The sequence below is a fragment of the Staurois parvus genome, unplaced genomic scaffold (genome assembly GCF_062004578.1).
Source record: "Staurois parvus isolate SC_StPar_1 unplaced genomic scaffold, SC_StPar_1.0 ptg000874l, whole genome shotgun sequence".
NCBI lineage: Eukaryota > Metazoa > Chordata > Amphibia > Anura > Ranidae > Staurois > Staurois parvus.
Genome location: NW_028318670.1, coordinates 512727 through 535181, shown reverse-complemented (window position 1 = coordinate 535181; position 22455 = coordinate 512727). Strand labels below are relative to the sequence as shown.

Sequence of the window (22455 nt, the reverse complement as noted above, 5' to 3'; positions counted from 1 at the left end):
CCAGCATCTAGTGTACCCAACTACACCTTTCACCCATTTACAAATAGATTTTACCCACATGCCAAAAACAGGACAGAGGCAAGAGTTTTTGTTGGTAATGGTGGATATGTTTAGCAGATGGGTGGAAGCATTTGTCACTAATAAAGAAGATGCACAAACTGTAGTCAGAATTCTTACACAGGAGATAATACCCAGATGGGGATGTCCGCTGCAGATAAATTCTGATAACGGACCAGCTTTTGTGGCCAAGGTATGTCAAGATTTGGTAAAAGTACTTAAGATAGATTGGAAATTTCATATTCCCTATCATCCTCAAAGTTCGGGTATAGTAGAAAGGATGAACAGGACAATTAAGGATAAGTTGAGGAAGGCCACTGGAGGAACCTATACCCACTGGAAGAAGATGTTACCTGCAATTCTAGCAGAGGTAAGAATGACACCTAATAAGACTACAGGGTTATCTCCTTTTGAAATATTAATGGGAAGACCGTTCCCCACTCCTTGGGCTAGACAGCCACTTATGTTAGAAAGAGGGGACCTTGACCTGGTACAACAAGAATATGTGAGAAAATTGATTCAGACTTTAGATCAGATTGAAAGAAATGTTGCTCGCACCTCTGCTTTATCTTTTCAGGAACCAACACACCTTTTCCAAGTGGGAGATGTCGTAGTGGTCCGCCAACTCGCTAAAGACAAGAAGCAAGGCTACCCCTTTGGACCACCTACTACGGTGATAGCGGTTACCAGAACGGCTGTTCTGGTGGAGAATTCCCAGTCCTGGATCCATGCTAGTCGAGTGAAGAAGGTGAACCAAACACCTGAGAAATACGAGAAGGAAAATGGAGGTGAAGGACAAGTAGAAAATCCTCGAAGAGCGGGTGAAGTCGGTGAGAAAGACCCTGAAGATGACATTCCTTACTGCCCTCATGGTGCTTTGAAGCTCTGGGTCCTATTGGGCACACTGACTGTGCTCTTTTTCCTGCCAGTATGGATCCTAACTAACTGTATTTATCACCCTGAGGACTTGGGTCTAATAAAAGGTATCTGTGGTCAAGGACTAGTTTTAAATGAGACCCAGATAACCAAAAGTGAAAGAAAGTCAAAAAGAAGTTTTGAAGAGAACAATCCTTTTTCAGGAAAAATGTTGATGATGCAGTTTAAATCTGCTTATGCTCAAAAGTCAGGTTATGATAAATGTTGGATATGTAGTAAGTTACATCCTAGCACATATGAAATTCCTCTTCTGGCCGCTCCAGTCAAAATATTTTTGTTAATAAAAGGGAATGTAAGTATTGGTTTGACCAATATTACTTCTAATGCCACCATATCTTTTCCAACTCTGGGAGTCACTCAACTCCCCGATTGGTGTTTTAGACTGGGGAATACTTCCCACAAGGGAAAGGGAATGTGCTCTCAGTCTATATTAAACATATCTGATCCTGGAAGGAGGGATGGAACTTCTTCTGTGAAACTCTGGCAAGTAAATGGTAAAACCCTGAATGAAAGTTTAGAAGGGATACAAGATAATGTGGGGAAAACTATGTTTGGAAAACTTCTTTTTTATTTTACACTTGTTGTCACCCCTGAATTTCGCTCTGCAACACAAAAATTGCCGATCTCCTTGGGAAACAATACCTATATCTGTTGTGGTAAGATCTGTTAACCTTGGATACCGAGTAATGTCCAGGGCTGGTGCTATGTAGCCCAATTAGTGCCAATTATGGCAGCTATAGACCAAAAGGAACACCAGGTAAAAGCCAGTACATACCCAAAACACCAACTAACTCTGAGACAGAGAAGGGAAACCAAACAAGAAAAGGTAGATCTATTCTCTACAGGCGATAAGGTTTGGTCATGGTTCCCTACCTACACGGGATGGGGAATAACACTTATGAACAAAATAAATAATTACACAAACATTATTGATGACATACTGGAGAGGAACTCTAAGGACATGGGGTTGCTAAATACTGAGACCAGAGCTATTAGAAAACAGCTGGAGATGCAAGAATTAGCTATTGAAAGCATGAGTGCTGCTCTGACAGGTTTGTGTGAGATGACAGAGGATTATGAATGTTGTACTTGGATATATAATACCACAATGATTGTTCCAGATTATTATGAAATAATAAAGCAATACAGGGAACAGGTAGATTGTTTGATGGAAGAAGTTAGAGCTATAGGAAAAGATGGATGGACTCCTTTTGATTGGTTAGGATCAGGATTTGGTTCCGTCTTTTCATGGATGAAAGGTATCGCTGTATGCATAGTCATGATATTGTTTTTTGTTTTATCTTTATATCTATGTTTTAAATGCTCATTATATTGCATTGCTAGAGCTACCAAGCCGCAAAATACAAATGAAGGTTATCTGGCTATGTACAAAAAGATGAATGAAGTAAAGAATTGAGATCATGTTCATGATCTCAGAGGGGATTGAAAGGATCTAGATAACTTCCATTTTGTATTATGTACACCATTTTAAGTATTAAGTTAGCTTTTTGCAGATATATTAGAAGTTTAATTAAACTGTTTTAGTTGTTCAAGGATGTATCAACAGAAGCTAACATGACCCTGACAATGTTTCTGTCTGGTTGTTTTTCAGAAAGTTAGCCAAAACAATTTGTACCAAGAAATGTATATGTCATGTTTCATGTAGTTAGCTCATGATGGAAATTTACAAGTTACAGTTTTGAAACTCGCTCCCCCCTCCCTTATTATTATCTGTAGTCTATATAATCTTATTAATGCCTCATAAACTTTGAACATCTCTGAACATAAGCTGCCGTTATTCCCGTGTTCAAGGGGTGTTCCCAGAATTCTGCTGATAAACCAGGAATCTCTCCACAGACCGGGGGTCTCTGAGGGGAAAAGAAAATCATTCCTTTCAGACCCCAGATGAATTCTCCTGTCCACCCAGCTGCCTGAGGGAATCCCTGGAATGGTGACAGGTCTGAGGGCTATAAACCCTGAAATTGTGAAAGGTATGAGGGATAAACCCTTCGATGAAAGATCTGAGGGATAAAACCCTGGAATGATGAAATGTCTAAAGGATATAAACCCTGGAATGGGGAAAGGGACCCACTGTAAATCAACAGTCCCAGATGGGGGCTAGCCAGTTTTCCCACCCTCCCCTTATCTGGCCCAGGGGGTGAAGGATCACTTACTCAGTCCTCTCCCGTGATCTTGATGGCTGCCTTAAGGTCTGACGCTGGGCTGGCTCATTCCCTGCTTCCCAGGCTGTCCTCTCTCAGGTGATGGTTGAGGCTGAAAGATCCTCCTTCCCAGTACCTGCCTGCAGGTAGGCCCTTCCCTGGGCCCCCTCCCAGCCTCCGGTATCCACTCCATCCCCCACCCGACACTACTCCCCTGCTGTTCAGGTTCTCTCATATTCAAGGACTATCCTGGCCCCATGCCAAGCCACTTACTTGGGGATTGGCCAAGATCCCATAAGTATGCAGATCAGACTCCTCACCCCCACCCACTGCCTTTTGGAAACGTCTCAAGTTTCTAGAGCAGGAACTGACCTGCAGAGCCCTCAGCCCTGGCATAAAGAGAACCTGCTTGACTCATCCCATGCTGACTCACACCAGGCTGCCATCCAGCCTTTAGCTGAAAACCTGTCTAGCTCCCCCTAGTTAACTAAAGGGGCACTACATGCGCTGTTATATAATACCCCCCTACAATAAAGGGGAGGTCACTGAAATTTCAGCTGTTGTCGGTGGGTAATAAAATAATACAACCCAGCTTGATAATTGGTATAAAAACATCGGTGTAACGCCCCCAAATGAGAGCGGCCACAGGGTGTCTGGCCCTGTGCCAAAAATAAAAATAACTGTTTTCTTGCTATTTATCACCTTATAAAATACCTTAATTTAGATAGTAGGTTCAAAACTGCAAAAAAAAAATGTTCTGTGTGTCGGTGTAACGATGACAACATCTAAATGTTTCTCATAGGTGACACTTCAAAAGCCTTTAGAGGTAATAATACTGGCCCAGACTGCAGTGGTCAGGTGGATGCCATATAGGACCCAGGATGCAAAGTGCAGTGGTCAGGAGTATATCATATACAGCACAGAGTTCAGAGTGCACTACCCTGACCACTGATATAAGGGGGTCCTTCTCTCATCGGTCACCAATGTAAGGGACCACCACACTGACCACTGATATAAGGGGGTCCTTCTCCCATCGGTCACCAATGTCAGGGACCACCACACTGACCACTGATATAAGGGAGTTCTTCTCCCATCGGTCACCAATGTCAGGGACCACTACACTGACCAATGAAATAAGGGGTCCTTCTCCCATCGGTCACCAATGTAAGAGACCGCTACACTGATCACTGATATAGGGGGTCCTTCTCCCATCGGTCACCAATGTAAAGGACCGTTACACTGACCACTGATATAAGGGGGTCCTTCTCCCATCGGTCACCAATGTAATGGACCGCTACACTGACCACTGATATAAGGGGGTCCTTCTCCCATCGGTCACCAATGTAAGGGACCGCTACACTGACCACTGATATAAGGGGGTCCTTCTCCCATCGGTCACCAATGTAAGGGACCGCTACACTGACCACTGATATAAGGGGGTCCTTCTCCTATCGGTCACCAATGTAAGGGACCGCTACACTGACCACTGATATAAGGGGGTCCTTCTCCCATCGGTCACCAATGTAAGGGACCGCTACACTGACCACTAGGGATGAGCTCTGGGTTTTAGAGAGTAGGAATAAGCTAATCGTGTGACCCAAACTTTGGCAGTGCCACCCTCCACTGCTTCCTTAGCAATCAGAGATAGTGACCACTGCACTCTGTACACTGGGCTGTATATGACTTGTTTCTGGCCACTGCTCTGTGTATGAGGCGGTTTATGATGTTCTTCTGATTACTGGCATTCTGTACGATGGGCTGTATATGATATACTTCTGACCACTGAACTCTATACACAGGGCTGTATATGATATACTCCTGACCCCTGCACCTGGTCTGTATATGATACTCCTGCCCCCTGCACTCTATACACAGCTCTGTATTTGATATACTCCTGACCCCTGCACTGCATACACAGGGCTGTATATGATATACTCCTGACCCCTGAACTCTATACACAAGGCTGTATATGATATACTCCTGACCACTGCACTCTGTACCCATGGCTGTATATGATATACTCCTGACCCCTGCACTCTATACACAGGGCTGTATATGATATATTCCTGACCCCTGAACTCTATACACAAGGCTGTATATGATATACTCCTGACCACTGCACTCTGTATCCTGGGCTGTATATGATATACTCCTGACCCCTGCACTCTATACACAGGGCTGTATATGATATACTCCTGACCCCTGCACCTGGGCTGTATACGATATACTCCTGACCCCTGCACCTGGGCCAGCATTCCTGGTTAACTGTACACAGATGACCTGTACAGCGTTACCTACCAGCCATCTTTGGATACCCGTTTGCCGTCATCGCACAGACACTCACTATTTATTGTTCATTCATTATATATTTTATTAGAATTTTACTTTGTACAAAGATTACAGTCATAGAATCGGGACAGTAAAGGCAGAAATCCGATTGGTCGGGAAGATCCCTTGTCTGGAATGTGGAGGCGGAGTCATTATTGATTGGCGTACAATACACAACGTGTTCCATTGTTATAACAAAGTGTGGTAGGAAAGATCCCGACATAGACAATGGGGGGAGGGGACATTGGTATGACATGGCTTAAGTGCTCTGGATTGTCATACACCTGGTGAGAGACCACCAGAACAAGGGCTGGTGAGGGCAAACTGAAAGCCTAGGGGAGCACCATAACCATGTCATACCAATGGTGAGAAGCCTTGACCCTTCCTCATGATCTAAGGAAGGGGCAAGTCCCTGAAACATGTTATCATGATTGGCTTCTCTCTTTTGGTATGACATGGCTTGAGTGCTCCCCTAGGCTTCCAGTTTGCCCTCACCAGCCCTTGTTTGGGTGGTCTCTCACCAGGTGGATGACATGACAATCCAGAGCACTCAAGCCATGTCAAACCAATGGAGAAAAGCCGGTCATCATGAGAACATGTTTCAGGGACTGGCCCCTTCCTCAGATCATGAGCTGGGATACCCAGCAAAATTCATATAGAAGACATTTCCCGCACTCAAGACACTAATACACCTTGAGGATTGTGTGGGACCCCTGCTGAGCAGGAAGGCAGGACTTCAGTGAGGAACATTTCCCTCACTCAGGACAGGAACGTGGCTTCTCCCCCGTGTGAGATCTCTGATGTCTGTAAAGATTGAACCTCCTTGAAAAACATTTCCCACATGCAGGACAGGAATATGACCTCTCTTCTGTGTGACATCTCTGATGTTCAGAAAGACTGGGCTTAGTTGAAAAACATTTCCAGCACTCAGGACAGGAATACGGCTTCTCCCCTGTGTGAGATCTCTGATGTCTGCAAAGACTGGACTTATCTGCAAAACATTTCCCGCACTCAGCACAGGAATATGGCTTTTCCCCTGTGTGAGACCTCTGATGTTTGGCAAGTCGTGATTTATGTGAAAAACATTTCCCACATTCAGCACAGGAATACAGCTTCTTACCTGTGTGAGTCCTCTGATGAGTATAAAGATCGGACTTCCGTGAAAAACATTTCCCGCACTCAGCACAGGAATATGGTCTCTCACCTCTGTGAGTCCTCTGATGAGTATAAAGATCGTACTTCCGTGAAAAACATTTCCCGCACTCAGCACAGGAATATGGTCTCTCCCCTGTGTGAGATCTCTGATGTGCAGAAAGACTGGACTTATCTGCAAAACATTTCCCGCACTCAGGACAGGAATAAGGCTTCTCCCCTGTGTGAGATCTCTGATGTCTGTAAAGATGGGGCTTCTGTGAAAAACATTTCCCACACTCAGGACAGAAATACGGCTTTTGTTCTGTGTGAGATCTCTGATGTCTGCAAAGACTAAACTTCACTGAAAAACATTTCCCGCACTCAGCACAGGAATATGGTCTCTCACCTGTGTGAGTCCTCTGATGAGAATAAAAATCAAACTTATCTGAAAAACATTTCCCGCACTCAGGACAGGAATACAGCTTCTCCCCTATGTGCAATCTCTGATGTTTGGAAAGATTGGATTTCAATGAAAAACATTTCCCGCACTCGGGACAGGAATGTGGCTTCTCACCTGTGTGAGTTCTTTTATGCACAACAAGATGGGAATTAAAACGAAAACATTTCCCGCACTCAGGACAGGAAGGTGGCTTCTTACTCATGTGAGATCTTTCATGCACAATAAGACGGGATTTAAAACGGAAACATTTCCCGCACTCAGGACAGGAATGTGGCTTACTAATGTGAGTTCTTTTATGCAGAATAAGACCGGATTTATAACGGAAACCCCTCCCGCACTCAGTACAGGAGAAGCTCTTCCCTGTTGGAAGGCCGGCCCGGTCCCGCACAGTCTGAGGTTCCTCAGGATATGAGGAATCCGATGGTTCATCTACACTGGGTGGTGCCAGATGGACATTGGAGGGAGCCGGGTTTTCTCCTGGACCATACTGTGTGATGTCCTCATCTTCTACTTTCCAGTCTGGAGACAAAGTGAGACAATCCTCGGAGGTTTTCCTCATCTCCCGGCCATGGACTAAAATACAAAGACAAAGAGGATTACTACACAGGAGCCCCACCAGAGGTCAGAGAGTGAGGATGGGGGGAGGGGGACCAAGAGGGAGACTGGACTGGTCCTGAAGACCACCATCATTGGGATATTGTCTCCTCCCCCATCCTGAAGACCACCTTCATTGGGGTGTTGGCTCCTCCCCCATCCTGAACATCACCATCATTGGTGTATTGGCTCCTCCTCCATCCTGACCCTGAAGACCACCATCATTGGCTCCTCCCCCATCCTGAAGACCACCATCATTGGGTATTGGCTCCTCCCCATCCTGAAGACCACCATCATTGGGGTATTGGCTCCTCCCCCATTATAACTTTCTGGTTGGAAGATGTGATCACATTATTATCACCATGTAACAGTCTGTGCTCCAATCACATCATCCAATATAAAATGTCCAGCTGGTAGGAAATGGGGGGAACAGAGGAGAAAACATATTATGTGTATATATAGCAGTTGGGGGAGAGCAGAAGTCAGGAGTATGTAATGTACAACATGGAGTGTATAGTGCAGGGGTCAGGAGTATGTTATGTACAACATGGAGTATATAGTACAGGGGTCAGGAGTATGTAATGTACAACATGGAGTATATAGTGCAGGGGTCAGAAGTATGTAATGTACAACATAGAGTATATAGTGCAGGGGTCAGGAGTATGTAATGTACAACATGGAGTATATAGTGCAGGGGTCAGGAGTATGTAATTTACAACAGAGTATATAGTGCTCTCTCCTTTCCAATAAAGTCTCCTCTTACCCGGTGATGTGAGGGGCGGCTGATTGTCCATCATGACGTCCTTGTAGAGGTCCTTGTGTCCCTTAGAAAGAATCATCCCTCCATACTCATCATCCTCTTCTTTAACAACAATATTATAATCTCTGAGGTTTTCACTCTAAATATATAATAAAATGTACATTATAACAAGAAAGCTTGAGGAACAATCACTGATAGTTGTGATTTGTACATCATCTACCTGATGATGGTGAGGGATGGTGTGACCTTCCTGTGTGGAATCCCAGGAATACAGAGGAAGGGGACATCTCTCTGGTGGGTTCCCATGATTGGATCCATCTACCTGATGATGGTGAGGGATGGTGGGATCTTCCTGTGTGGAATCCCGGGAATACAGAGGACAGGGACATCTCTCTGGTGGGTTCCTGGTATTAGGTGGCTCCATCACATCCTTGTGTCTTTCTGAAAACTCCACCATCACTCCATACTCCTCATCCTCCTCTTTATACTCTTCTTTTCCAACAAAGTTATACTCTTTGAAGTTTCCAATCTGAATAGATAATAAAAAAATCATTGTAACAAGTATGCTGTGTTTAAATCAGAACAACCAATACTTGTTCCTCATCTACCGGATGATGGTGAGGGATGGTGTGACCTTCCTGTGTGGAATCCCAGGAATACAGAGGACGGGGACATCTCTCTGGTGGGTTCCCATGACTGGATCCATCTGTAGGAAACACACACACTGACTGAATCCATTGTTTCTATGTGTTTATCAGATGATGGGGGATCTAGGTGGATCCTCCGTACTGCTCTCTCCTTTCCAATAAAGTCTCCTCTTACCCGGTGATGTGAGGGGCGGCTGATTGTCCATCATGACGTCCTTGTAGAGGTCCTTGTGTCCTTCTAAATACTCCCACTCCTCCATGGAGAAATAGACAGTGACACCCTGACACCTTATAGGAACCTGATACACACAATGATATAGTCACCATCCAGACACATCCCTTGTCTGTTACTGGAGAATGTCCCAGAATTCCCGGCACCGCTCACCTCTCCTGTCAGCAGATGGACCATCATGGTGGTCAGTTCCAGGATCTTCTGCTCTTTGTTCCTCTCAGGTATGGGAGAACGAGGGGGAGGAATCATGGTGGGGCTCTGGGTCCTGCTCCATCCTCCTGAGATTGGCTCCCCACTAGACTTCTTCACTACAACATAATCCTACAGATCAGGAGAAAGAGAAACCGATATCAATCATCTGACATCATCTACATGTCTACAAGAAGAACATGGTCTATTGGCCAGACTAGACCAGAGTGATGTCATGTGACCTCCCAGAATCCTCCTCACCTCTCCGGTCAGGTCTGTGTGATGTCATGTGACCTCCCAGAATCCTCCTCACCTCTCCGGACAGGTCTATGTGATGCCGTGTGACCTCCCAGAATCCACCTCACCTCTCTGGTCAGGTCTGTGTGATGTCATGTGACCTCCCAGAATCCTCCTCACCTCTCCGGTCAGGTCTGTGTTTTATTAATAGAAGTGAGTGATGTCATGTGACCAGGGGCGGACTTACAACTCATGGGGCCCCCGGGCAATAGGGGATCATGGGGCCCCTGTGTCCTTGCCCAAACTCAAAAAAGCCTATGAAAAAGGTACCAGGGTCTCTCATGGGGCCCCCTACTGACCCCCGGCCCTCGAGCAGTGCCCGAGTTTCCAAATGGTCAGTCCGCCCCTGCATGTGACCTCCCAGAATCCTCCTCACCTCTCCAGTCAAGTCTGTGTTTCATTAATAAAGATGAGAGTGATGTCATGTGACCTCCCAGAATCCTCCTCACCTCTCCGGTCAGCAGGTAGATGATCTTCAGGGTGAGGTTTAGTATCCTCTCAGTCATGTGACTCTGGTCCTCCTCCATTCTCATTCGTGTGGTCATGTGATCTATGCAGGTTTCTCTGTAGATGGATAGCAGATGTACTTAGTGTACACTCACACAATCATGGCAACTAACTGGGGCGTGGCCCTAGTCTTGGGGTAAAGAGGGAATGAGGGGGACTTACTTAGAACAATAATGACCGTCCAGGATACCCTTTCACAGTCCGCACTACCTCTGGCCACCACTAGAGGGAGATTCCATTCCAATCTAGCTGGCTGACCACACACAGGCAGATAGGAATCTTTCATACAATCTGGTGCACTCTAAGGGTTGGGGAGCAGTCTAGCAATTGGCACACCCTTCTAGGATTCCTACAGCTATCCTACAAACGCGAACTCCAGGGTTGATCAATCGTCTACTGTCCACACCCCCCCCCCCCCACACCAGACACAACAAATGGACTGCTGGGCCACCACACACACACAGATATCTGTCTGGCAGATCTGCTAGCTTACAGTCTGCATGCAATCTGCCAGCACACAGTGCAATTGCATACAGATTGGCAATGAACTTAGACCGAGTACATAGACACTACAAAACAATGATCTCTCCGGAGATCTAAGCCCAAGCTTAGTACACAGAAGTCAATTATTCATTTTAAATTTTAATATCCCAAAAGTGGGCGGAGCATAAAAAATGAAGTGCCCAATCTTAAATGGGCCAGGAACGATTTAGACCGCTGGGTCGGGGATAGAAAGAGGATGTGACGGTGGAAGAAGAAGACGGACGTGACGGTTTAAAAAGAAGAAGAGGGACGTGACGGTGGAAGAAGAAGACGAACGTGACGATGGAAAAAGAAGACGGGCGTGACGGTGGAGAAAGAAGACGGGCGTGACGGTGGAAAAAGAAGACGGACATGAGGATGTAGGAAGAAGACAGACGTGACGGTGGAAAAAGAAGACGACGGACGAGACGGTGGAAGAAGACAACGGACGTGACGGTGGAAGAAGACGACGGACGTAACGGTGGAAAAAGAAAAAGACGGACGCGACGGAGGAAAAAGAAGACGGACGTGACGGTAGAAGAAGACGGACGCGATGGTGGAAAAAGAAGACGGACGTGAAGGTGGAAGAAAAAGACGGACGCAACGGTGGAAAAAGAAGACGGATGTGACGGTGGAAGAAGACGGACGCGACGGTGGAAAAAGAAGACGGACGTGATGGTGGAAGAAGACGGACGTGACGGTGGAAACAGAAGACGTACGTGACGGTGGAAGAAGAAGACGGACGTGACGGTGGAAGAAGACGACGGACGTGACGGTGGAAGAAGAAGAAGACAGACGTGACGGTGGAAGAAGAAGAAGACAGACGTGATGGTGGAAGAAGAAGAAGACAGACGTGATGGTGGAAGAAGAAGAAGAAAAGAGATGTGACGCTGGAAAAAGAAGACGGACATAATGATGGAAGAGGAAGACGGACGTGACAGTGAAAGAAGAAGACAGACGTGACAGTGGAAAAAGAGGAAGAAGGACGTGACAGAGGAAGAAGTAGAAGACAGACGTGACGGTGGAAGAAGTAGAAGACAGACGTGACGGTGGAAGAAGAAGAAGACAGACGTGACGGTGGAAGAAGAAGAAGACAGACGTGACGGTGGAAGAGGAAGACGAACGTGACGGTGGAAGAGGAAGACGGACGTGACGGTGGAAGACGAAGAAAACAGACGTGATGGTGGAAAAAGAAGAAGACGGACGTGACAGTGGAAAAAGAAGAAGACGGACGTGACGGTGGAAGAAGACAAACGTGACGGTGGAAGAAGAAGACAGACGTGACGGTAGAAGAAGAAGACGGATGTGACGGTGGAAGAAGCAGACGGTGGAAACAGAAGACGATGGATGTGACGGTGAAAACAGAAGACGACGTGACGGTGGAAAAAGAAGACGGGCGTGACGGTGGAAAAAGAAGACGGACATGAGGATGTAGAAGGAAGACAGACGTGACGGTGGAAAAAGAAGAATACGGACATGACGGTGGAAGAAGAAGACGGACGTGACGGTGGAAAAAGAAGAAGACGGACGTGACGGTGGAAAAAGAAGAAGACGGACGTGACGGTGGAAGAAGACAAACGTGACGGTGGAAGAAGAAGACAGATGTGACGGTGGAAGAAGAAGACGATGGATGTGACAGTGAAAACAGAAGACGGACATGACGGTGGAAAAAGAAGACGGGCGTGACGGTGGAAAAAGAAGAAGACGGACGTGATGGTGGAAGAAGAAGGACAAGACGGTGGAAAAAGACGACGGACGTGACGGTGGAACAAGAAGATGGACGCGACGGTGGAAGAAAAAGACGGATGTGATGGTGGAAGAAGACGGAAGTGACGGTGGAAGAAGACGGACGCAACGGTGGAAAAAGAAGACGGACGTGACGGTGGAAGAAGATGGACGTGACGGTGGAAACAGTAGACGGATGTGAGGGTGGAAGAAGAAGACGGACATGAGGATGTAGGAAAAAGAAGAAGACGGACATGACGGTGGAAAAAGAAGATGGACGTGACGGTGTAAGAAGAAGTTGGACGTAACGGTGGAAGAAGACAGACATGACGGTGGAAGAAGAAGACGGACGTGACGGTGGAAAAAGAAGAAGACGGACGTGACGGTGGTAAGAAGACAGACGTGACGGTGGAAGAAGAAGACGGACGTGACGGTGGAAGAAGAAGACGGACGTGACGGTGGAAGAAGAAGACAGACGTGACAGTGGAAAAAGAGGAAGAAGGACGTGACAGAGGAAGAAGTAGAAGACAGATGTGACGGTGGAAGAATTAGAAGACAGACGTGACGGTGGAAGAAGAAGAAGACAGACGTGACGGTGGAAGAGGAAGACGAACGTGACGGTGGAAGAGGAAGACGGACGTGACGGTGGAAGACGAAGAAAACAGACGTGATGGTGGAAAAAGAAGAAGACGGACGTGACAGTGGAAAAAGAAGAAGACGGACGTGACGGTGGAAGAAGACAAACGTGACGGTGGAAGAAGAAGACAGACGTGACGGTAGAAGAAGAAGACGGATGTGACGGTGGAAGAAGCAGACGGTGGAAACAGAAGACGATGGATGTGACGGTGAAAACAGAAGAAGACGGTGGAAGAAGACGGACGCAACGGTGGAAAAAGAAGACGGATGTGACGGTGGAAGAAGACGGACGCGACGGTGGAAAAAGAAGACGGACGTGATGGTGGAAGAAGACGGACGTGACGGTGGAAACAGAAGACGTACGTGACGGTGGAAGAAGAAGACGGACGTGACGGTGGAAGAAGACGACGGACGTGACGGTGGAAGAAGAAGAAGACAGACGTGACGGTGGAAGAAGAAGAAGACAGACGTGATGGTGGAAGAAGAAGAAGACAGACGTGATGGTGGAAGAAGAAGAAGAAAAGAGATGTGACGCTGGAAAAAGAAGACGGACATAATGATGGAAGAGGAAGACGGACGTGACAGTGAAAGAAGAAGACAGACGTGACAGTGGAAAAAGAGGAAGAAGGACGTGACAGAGGAAGAAGTAGAAGACAGACGTGACGGTGGAAGAAGTAGAAGACAGACGTGACGGTGGAAGAAGAAGAAGACAGACGTGACGGTGGAAGAGGAAGACGAACGTGACGGTGGAAGAGGAAGACGGACGTGACGGTGGAAGACGAAGAAAACAGACGTGATGGTGGAAAAAGAAGAAGACGGACGTGACAGTGGAAAAAGAAGAAGACGGACGTGACGGTGGAAGAAGACAAACGTGACGGTGGAAGAAGAAGACAGACGTGACGGTAGAAGAAGAAGACGGATGTGACGGTGGAAGAAGCAGACGGTGGAAACAGAAGACGATGGATGTGACGGTGAAAACAGAAGATGACGTGACGGTGGAAAAAGAAGACGGGCGTGACGGTGGAAAAAGAAGACGGACATGAGGATGTAGAAGGAAGACAGACGTGACGGTGGAAAAAGAAGAATACGGACATGACGGTGGAAGAAGAAGACGGACGTGACGGTGGAAAAAGAAGAAGACGGACGTGACGGTGGAAAAAGAAGAAGACGGACGTGACGGTGGAAGAAGACAAACGTGACGGTGGAAGAAGAAGACAGATGTGACGGTGGAAGAAGAAGACGATGGATGTGACAGTGAAAACAGAAGACGGACGTGACGGTGGAAAAAGAAGACGGGCGTGACGGTGGAAAAAGAAGAAGACGGACGTGATGGTGGAAGAAGAAGGACAAGACGGTGGAAAAAGACGACGGACGTGACGGTGGAACAAGAAGATGGACGCGACGGTGGAAGAAAAAGACGGATGTGATGGTGGAAGAAGACGGAAGTGACGGTGGAAGAAGACGGACGCAACGGTGGAAAAAGAAGACGGACGTGACGGTGGAAGAAGATGGACGTGACGGTGGAAACAGTAGACGGATGTGAGGGTGGAAGAAGAAGACGGACATGAGGATGTAGGAAAAAGAAGAAGACGGACATGACGGTGGAAAAAGAAGATGGACGTGACGGTGTAAGAAGAAGTTGGACGTAACGGTGGAAGAAGACAGACATGACGGTGGAAGAAGAAGACGGACGTGACGGTGGAAAAAGAAGAAGACGGACGTGACGGTGGTAAGAAGACAGACGTGACGGTGGAAGAAGAAGACGGACGTGACGGTGGAAGAAGAAGACGGACGTGACGGTGGAAGAAGAAGACGGACGTGACGGTGGAAGAAGAAGAAGACGGACGTGACGGTGGAAACAGAAGACGATGGATGTGACGGTGAAAACAGAAGACGGACGTGACTGTGGAAAAAAAAGACGGGCATGACGGTGCAAAAAGAAGACGGACATGAGGATGTAGGAAGAAGACAGACGTGACGGTGGAAATAGAAAAAGACGGACGTGACGGTGGAAAAAGAAGACGGACGTGACGGAGAAAAAAGAAAAAAACGGACGCGACGGTGGAAAAAGAAGACGGACGTGACAGTGGAAGAAGAAGATGGACACCACGGTGGAAAAAGAAGACGGACGTGACGGTGGAAGAAAAAGACGGATGTGATGGTGGAAGAAGACGGATGTGACGGTGGAAGAAGATGGACGCAACGGTGGAAGAAGATGGACGTGACGGTGGAAACAGAAGACGGACGTGACGGTGGAAGAAGAAGACGGACATGAGGATGTAGGAAGAAGACAGACGTGACGGTGGAAAAAGAAGAAGACGGACATGATGGTGGAAGAAGAAGACGGACTTGACGGTGGAAGAAGAAGTTGGACGTAACGGTGGAAGAAAACAGACATGACGGTGGAAGAAGAAGACGGACGTGACGGTGGAAAAAGAAGAAGACCGACGTGACGGTGTAAGAAGAAGTTGGACGTGACGGTGGAAGAAGACAGACATGACGGTGGAAGAAGAAGACGGACGTGACGATGGAAAAAGAAGAAGACGGACGTGACGGTGGTAAGAAGACAGACGTGACGGTGGAAGAAGAAGACGGACGTGACGGTGGAAGAAGAAGACGGACGTGACGGTGGAAGAAGAAGAAGACGGACGTGACGGTGGAAACAGAAGACGATGGACGTGACGGTGGAAACAGAAGACGGACGTGACGGTGGAAGAAGAAGACGGACATGAGGATGTAGGAAGAAGACAGACGTGACGGTGGAAAAAGAAGAAGACGGACGTGACGGTGGAAGAAGAAGACGGACGCGACGGAGAAAAAAGAAAAAAACGGACGCGACGGTGGAAAAAGAAGACGAACGTGACAGTGGAAGAAGAAGATGGACACCACGGTGGAAAAAGAAGACGGACGTGACGGTGGAAGAAAAAGACGGATGTGATGGTGGAAGAAGACGGATGTGACGGTGGAAGAAGACGGACGCAACGGTGGAAAAAGAAGACGGACTTGACGGTGGAAGAAGAAGATGGACGCGACGGTGGAAAAAGAAGACGGATGTGACGGTGGAAGAAAAAGACGGATGTGATGGTGGAAGAAGACGGATGTGACGGTGGAAGAAGACGGACGCAACGGTGGAAAAAGAAGACGGATGTGACGGTGGAAGAAGATGGACGTGACGGTGGAAACAGAAGACGGACGTGACGGTGGAAGAAGAAGACGGACATGAGGATGTAGGAAGAAGACAGACGTGACGGTGGAAAAAGAAGAAGACGGACATGATGATGGAAGAAGAAGACGGACTTGACGGTGGAAGAAGAAGACGGATGTGACGGTGGAAGAAGACAGACGTGACGGTGGAAGAAGAAGACGACGTGACCGTGGAAGAAGAAGACAGACGTGACCGGGGAAGAAGACAGACGTGACGGTGGAAGAAGAAGACGGACGTGACGGTGGAAAAAAAAGACGGGCATGACGGTGGAAAAAGAAGACGGACATGAGGATGTAGGAAGAAGACAGACGTGACCGTGGAAGAAGAAGACAGACGTGACCGGGGAAGAAGACAGACGTGACGGTGGAAGAAGAAGACGGACGTGACGGTAGAAGAAGAAGACAGACGTGATGGTGGAAGAAGAAGAAGACAAACGTGACGGTGGAAGAAGAGGAAGACAGATGTGAAGGTGGAAGAAGAAGACGACAGACGTGATGGTGGAAGAAGAAGAAAACAGACGTGACGGTGGAAAAAGAAGATGGACGTAATGATGGAAGAGGAAGACGTGACAGTGAAAGAAGAAGACAGACGTGACAGTGGAAAAAGAGGAAGATGGACGTGATAGTGGAAAAAGAAAAAGACGGACGTGACGGTGGAAGAAGAAAAAGACGGACGTGACAGTGGAAATAGAAGACGGATGTGACGGTGGAAAAAGAAGATGGACATGAGGATGTAGGAAGAAGACAGACGTGACGGTGGAAAAAGAAGTAGACGGATGTGACGGTGGAAGAAGAAGACGGACGTGACGGTGGAAAAAGAAAAAGACGGACTTGACGATGGAAAAAGAAGACGGACGTGACGGTGGAAGAAGAGGAAGACAGACGTGATGGTGGAAGAAGAAGACGGATGTGACGGTGGAAGAAGAAGACAAACGTGATGGTGGAAGAAGAAGAAGACAGACGTGACGGTGGAAAAAGAAGAAGACAGATGTGACGGTAGAAGAAGAAGAAGACAGACATGACGGTGGAAGAAGAAGACGGACGTGACGGTGGAAGAAGAAGACGGACGTGACGGTGGAAGAGGAAGATGGACGTGATGGTGGAAGATGAAGAAGACAGACGTGACGGTGGAAAAAGAAGATGGACGTAATGATGGAAGAGGAAGACGGATGTGACAGTGAAAGAAGAAGACAGACGTGACAGTGGAAAAAGAGGAAGATGGACGTGATAGTGGAAAAAGAAAAAGACGGACGTGACGGTGGAAGAAGAAAAAGACGGACGTGACAGTGGAAATAGAAGACGGACGTGACGGTGGAAAAAGAAGATGGACATGAGGATGTAGGAAGAAGACAGACGTGACGGTGGAAAAAGAAGTAGACGGATGTGACGGTGGAAGAAGAAGACGGACGTGACGGTGGAAAAAGAAAAAGACGGACTTGACGATGGAAAAAGAAGACGGACGTGACGGTGGAAGAAGAGGAAGACAGACGTGATGGTGGAAGAAGAAGACGGATGTGACGGTGGAAGAAGAAGACAAATGTGATGGTGGAAGAAGAAGAAGACAGACGTGACGGTGGAAGAAGAAGAAGACAGATGTGACGGTAGAAGAAGAAGAAGAAGAAGACAGACATGACGGTGGAAGAAGAAGACGGACGTGACGGTGGAAGAGGAAGATGGACGTGATGGTGGAAGATGAAGAAGACAGACGTGATGGTGGAAAAAGAAGAAGATGGACGTGACGGTGGAAGAAGCAGAAGATGGACGTGACGGTGGAAAAAAAAGACGGACGTGACGGTGGAAAAAGAAGAAGACGGACATGATGATGGAAGAAGAAGACGGACTTGACGGTGGAAGAAGAAGACGGATGTGACGGTGGAAGAAGACAGACGTGACGGTGGAAGAAGAAGACGACGTGATCGTGGAAGAAGAAGACAGACGTGACCGGGGAAGAAGACAGACGTGACGGTGGAAGAAGACAGACGTGACGGTGGAAAAAAAAGACGGGCATGACGGTGAAAAAAGAAGACGGACATGAGGATGTAGGAAGAAGACAGACGTGACCGTGGAAGAAGAAGACTGACGTGACCGGGGAAGAAGACAGACGTGACGGTGGAAGAAGAAGACGGACGTGACGGTGGAAGAAGAAGACAGACGTGATGGTGGAAGAAGAAGAAGACAAATGTGACGCTGGAAGAAGAGGAAGACAGATGTGAAGGTGGAAGAAGAAAACGACAGACGTGATGGTGGAAGAAGAAGAAAACAGACGTGACGGTGGAAAAAGAAGATGGACGTAATGATGGAAGAGGAAGACGGATGTGACAGTGAAAGAAGAAGACAGACGTGACAGTGGAAAAAGAGGAAGATGGACGTGATAGTGGAAAAAGAAAAAAACGGACGTGACGGTGGAAGAAGAAAAAGACGGACGTGACAGTGGAAATAGAAGACGGACGTGACGGTGGAAAAAGAAGATGGACATGAGGATGTAGGAAGAAGACAGACGTGACGGTGGAAAAAGAAGTAGACGGATGTGACGGTGGAAGAAGAAGACGGACGTGACGGTGGAAAAAGAAAAAGACGGACTTGACGATGGAAAAAGAAGACGGACGTGACGGTGGAAGAAGAGGAAGACGGATGTGACGGTGGAAGAAGAAGACGGATGTGACGGTGGAAGAAGAAGACAAACGTGATGGTGGAAGAAGAAGAAGACAGACGTGACGGCGGAAAAAGAAGAAGACAGATGTGACGGTAGAAGAAGAAGAAGAAGAAGACAGACATGATGGTGGAAGAAGAAGACGGACGTGACGGTGGAAGAGGAAGATGGACGTGATGGTGGAAGATGAAGAAGACAGACGTGATGGTGGAAAAAGAAGAAGATGGACGTGACGGTGGAAGAAGCAGAAGACGGACGTGACGGTGGAAAAAGAAGACGGACGTGACGGTGGAAAAAGAAGAAGATGGACATGACAGTGGAAGAAGAAGACTGACGTGATGGTGGAAGAAGAAGAAGACGGACATGACGGTGGAAGAAGAAGACGGACGTGATGGTGGAAGATGAAGAAGACAGACGTGATGGTGGAAAAAGAAGACGGACGTGACGGTGGAAGAGGAAGACGGACGTGACGGTGGAAGAGGAAGACGGACGTGACGGTGGAAGAAGAAGACGATGGACGTGACAGTGGAAAAAGAAGACGGACGTGACGGAGGAAAAAGAAGAAGATGGACGTGACAGTGGAAGAAGAAGACTGACGTGATGGTGGAAGAAGAAGAAGACGGACGTGACGGTGGAAGAAGAAGACGGACGTGACGGTGGAAACAGAAGAAGACGGACATGATGGTGGAAGAAGAAGACGGACTTGACGGTGGAAGAAGAAGACGGATGTGACGGTGGAAGAAGACAGACGTGACGGTGGAAGAAGATGACAGACGTGACCGTGGAAGAAGAAGACAGACGTGACCGGGGAAGAAGAAGACAGACGTGATGGTGGAAGAAGAAGAAGACAAACGTGACGGTGGAAGAAGAGGAAGACAGACGTGAAGGTGGAAGAAGAAGACGACAGACATGATGGTGGAAGAAAAAGAAAACAGACGTGACGGTGGAAAGAGAAGATGGACGTAATGATGGAAGAGGAAGACGGATGTGACAGTGAAAGAAGAAGACAAACGTGACAGTGGGAAAAGAGGAAGATGGACGTGATAGTGGAAAAAGAAAAAGACGGACGTGACGGTGGAAGAAGAAAAAGACGGACGTGACAGTGGAAATAGAAGACGGACGTGACGGTGGAAAAAGAAGATGGACATGGGGATGTAGGAAGAAGACAGACGTGACGGTGGAAAAAAAAGTAGACGGATGTGACGGTGGAAGAAGAAGACGGACGTGACGGTGGAAGAGGAAGACGGACGTGATGGTGGAAGATGAAGAAGACAGACGTGATGGTGGAAAAAGAAGAAGACGGACGTGACGGTGGAAGAAGAAGAAGACGGACGTGACGGTGGAAAAAGAAGACGGACGTGACGGAGGAAAAAGAAGAAGATGGACGTGACAGTGGAAGAAGAAGACTGATGTGATGGTGGAAGAAGAAGAAGACGGACGTGACGGTGGAAGAAGAAGACGGACGTGACGGTGGAAGAAGAAGAAGACGGACGTGACGGTGGAAACAGAAGACGATGGATGTGACGGTGAAAACAGAAGACGAACGTGACGGTGGAAAAAAAAGACGGGCGTGACGGTGGAAAAAGAAGACGGACATGAGGATGTAGGAAGAAGACAGACGTGACGGTGGAAAAAGAAGAAGACGGACGTGACGGTGGAAGGAGAAGACGGACATGACGGTGGAAAAAGAAAAAGACGGACGTGACGGTGGAAGAAGAAGAAGACAGACGTGACAGTGGAAGAAGACGGACGTGACGGTGGAAGAAGACGGACGTGACGGTGGAAGAAGAAGAGAGACGTGACGGTGGAAGACGACAGACGTGACGGTGGAAAAAGAAGACGGACATGAGGATGTAGGAAGAAGACAGACGTGACGGTGGAAAAAGAAGAAGACGGACGTGACGGTGGAAGGAGAAGACGGACATGACGGTGGAAAAAGAAAAAGACGGACGTGACGGTGGAAGAAGAAGAAGAGCGACGTGATGGTGGAAGAAGAAGAAGACAGACGTGACGGTGGAAGAAGCAGAAGACAAACGTGACGGTGGAAGAAGAAGAAGACAGACGTGACGGTGGAAGAAGAAGAAGACAGACGTGATGGTGGAAGAAGGAGAAAACAGACGTGACGGTGGAAAAAGAAGACAGACGTCATGATAGAAGAGGAAGACGGACATGACAGTGAAAGAAGAAGACAGACGTGACCGTGGACAGAGGAAGACGGACGTGATAGTGGAAAAAGAAAAAGACGGACGTGACGGTGGAAGAAGAAAAAGACGGACGTGACTGTGGAAAAAGAAGATGGACATGAGGATGTAGGAAGAAGACAGACGTGACGGTGGAAAAAGAAGTAGACGGATGTGACGGTGGAAGAAGAAGACGGACGTGACGGTGGAAAAAGAAAAAGACGGACTTGACGATGGAAAAAGAAGACGGACGTGACGGTGGAAGAAGAGGAAGACAGACGTGATGGTGGAAGAAGAAGACGGATGTGACGGTGGAAGAAGAAGACAAACGTGATGGTGGAAGAAGAAGAAGACAGACGTGACGGTGGAAAAAGAAGAAGACAGATGTGACGGTAGAAGAAGAAGAAGAAGAAGACAGACATGACGGTGGAAGAAGAAGACGGACGTGACGGTGGAAGAGGAAGATGGACGTGATGGTGGAAGATGAAGAAGACAGACGTGATGGTGGAAAAAGAAGAAGATGGACGTGACGGTGGAAAAAAAAGACGGACGTGACGGTGGAAAAAGAAGAAGACGGACATGACGGTGGAAAAAGAAGAAGAAGACAGACGTGACAGTGGAAAAAGAAGAAGACGGATGTGATGGTGGAAGAAGAAGACGGACGTGACGGTGGAAAAGGAAGAAGACGGACGTGACGGTGGAAGAAGAAGACAAACGTGACGGTGGAAGAAGAAGACAGACGTGACGGTGGAAGAAGAAGACGGACGTGACGGTGGAAGAAGAAGAAGACGGAAGTGACGGTGGAAGAAGAAGAAGACGGATGTGACGGTGGAAACAGAAGACGATGGATGTGACGATGAAAATAGAAGATGGACGTGACGGTGGAAAAAGAAGACGGGCGTGACGGTGGAAAAAGAAGACGGACATGAGGATGTAGGAAGAAGACAGACATGACGGTGGAAAAAGAATAAGACGGACATGACGGTGGAAGAAGAAGATGGACGTGACGGTGGAAAAAGAAAAAGACGGACTTGACGGTGGAAAAAGAAGACGGACGTGACGGTGTAAGAAGAAGTTGGACGTGACGGTGGAAGAAAACAGACGTGACGGTGGAAGAAGAAGACAGACGTGACCGGGGAAGAAGAAGACGGACGTGACGGTGGAAGAAGAAGACAGACGTGATGGTGGAAGAAGAAGACGACAAACGTGACGGTGGAAGAAGAGGAAGACAGACG

At 47.7% G+C, this 22455-nt stretch overlaps 4 protein-coding genes across 4 annotated transcripts in view; all 4 read right to left on the bottom strand.

Annotated features, from left to right (window-relative positions):
- The window catches only part of LOC149443119 (uncharacterized), a 170318-nt gene that overhangs the window by 19812 nt on the left and 128051 nt on the right, over positions 1-22455 (bottom strand). The gene's annotated exons all lie outside the window — the stretch shown is intronic.
- LOC149443124 (uncharacterized) overlaps positions 5502-22455 on the bottom strand; it is a 41895-nt gene continuing 24941 nt past the window's right edge. Inside the window, exon 8 of the mRNA XM_089655910.1 lies at positions 5502-7351. Coding sequence (XP_089512036.1) covers positions 6239-7351 — 1113 coding nt within the window. The 3' untranslated portion in view covers positions 5502-6238. The remainder of the gene's footprint in view (positions 7352-22455) is intronic.
- LOC149443126 (uncharacterized) lies at positions 7635-9381 on the bottom strand. The gene is made up of 3 exons (XM_089655900.1): positions 9040-9381; positions 8652-8960; positions 7635-8570 (listed from the first exon to the last, which is right to left on the bottom strand). Exons 2-3 carry the CDS (start codon positions 8886-8888, stop codon positions 8283-8285), a joined length of 525 nt encoding a protein of 174 aa, XP_089512026.1. The 5' UTR covers positions 8889-8960; positions 9040-9381; the 3' UTR covers positions 7635-8282.
- LOC149443125 (oocyte zinc finger protein XlCOF29-like) overlaps positions 9368-22455 on the bottom strand; it is a 27695-nt gene continuing 14607 nt past the window's right edge. The window contains exons 2-3 of the mRNA XM_089655798.1: positions 10246-10360; positions 9368-9631 (exon numbers count right to left, since the gene is read on the bottom strand). Coding sequence (XP_089511924.1) covers positions 9368-9631; positions 10246-10360 — 379 coding nt within the window. The remainder of the gene's footprint in view (positions 9632-10245; positions 10361-22455) is intronic.

Excerpts from the sequence above, each read along its gene's own strand:
- LOC149443126 (XM_089655900.1), bottom strand. The coding sequence starts at position 8,888 with ATGGTGGAGTTTTCAGAAAGACACAAGGATGTGATGGAGCCACCTAAT. Across the intron at positions 8,571-8,651 it reads CCATCCCTCACCATCATCAG|AGTGAAAACCTCAGAGATTA; the intron begins GTAGATGATGTA and ends TTATATATTTAG.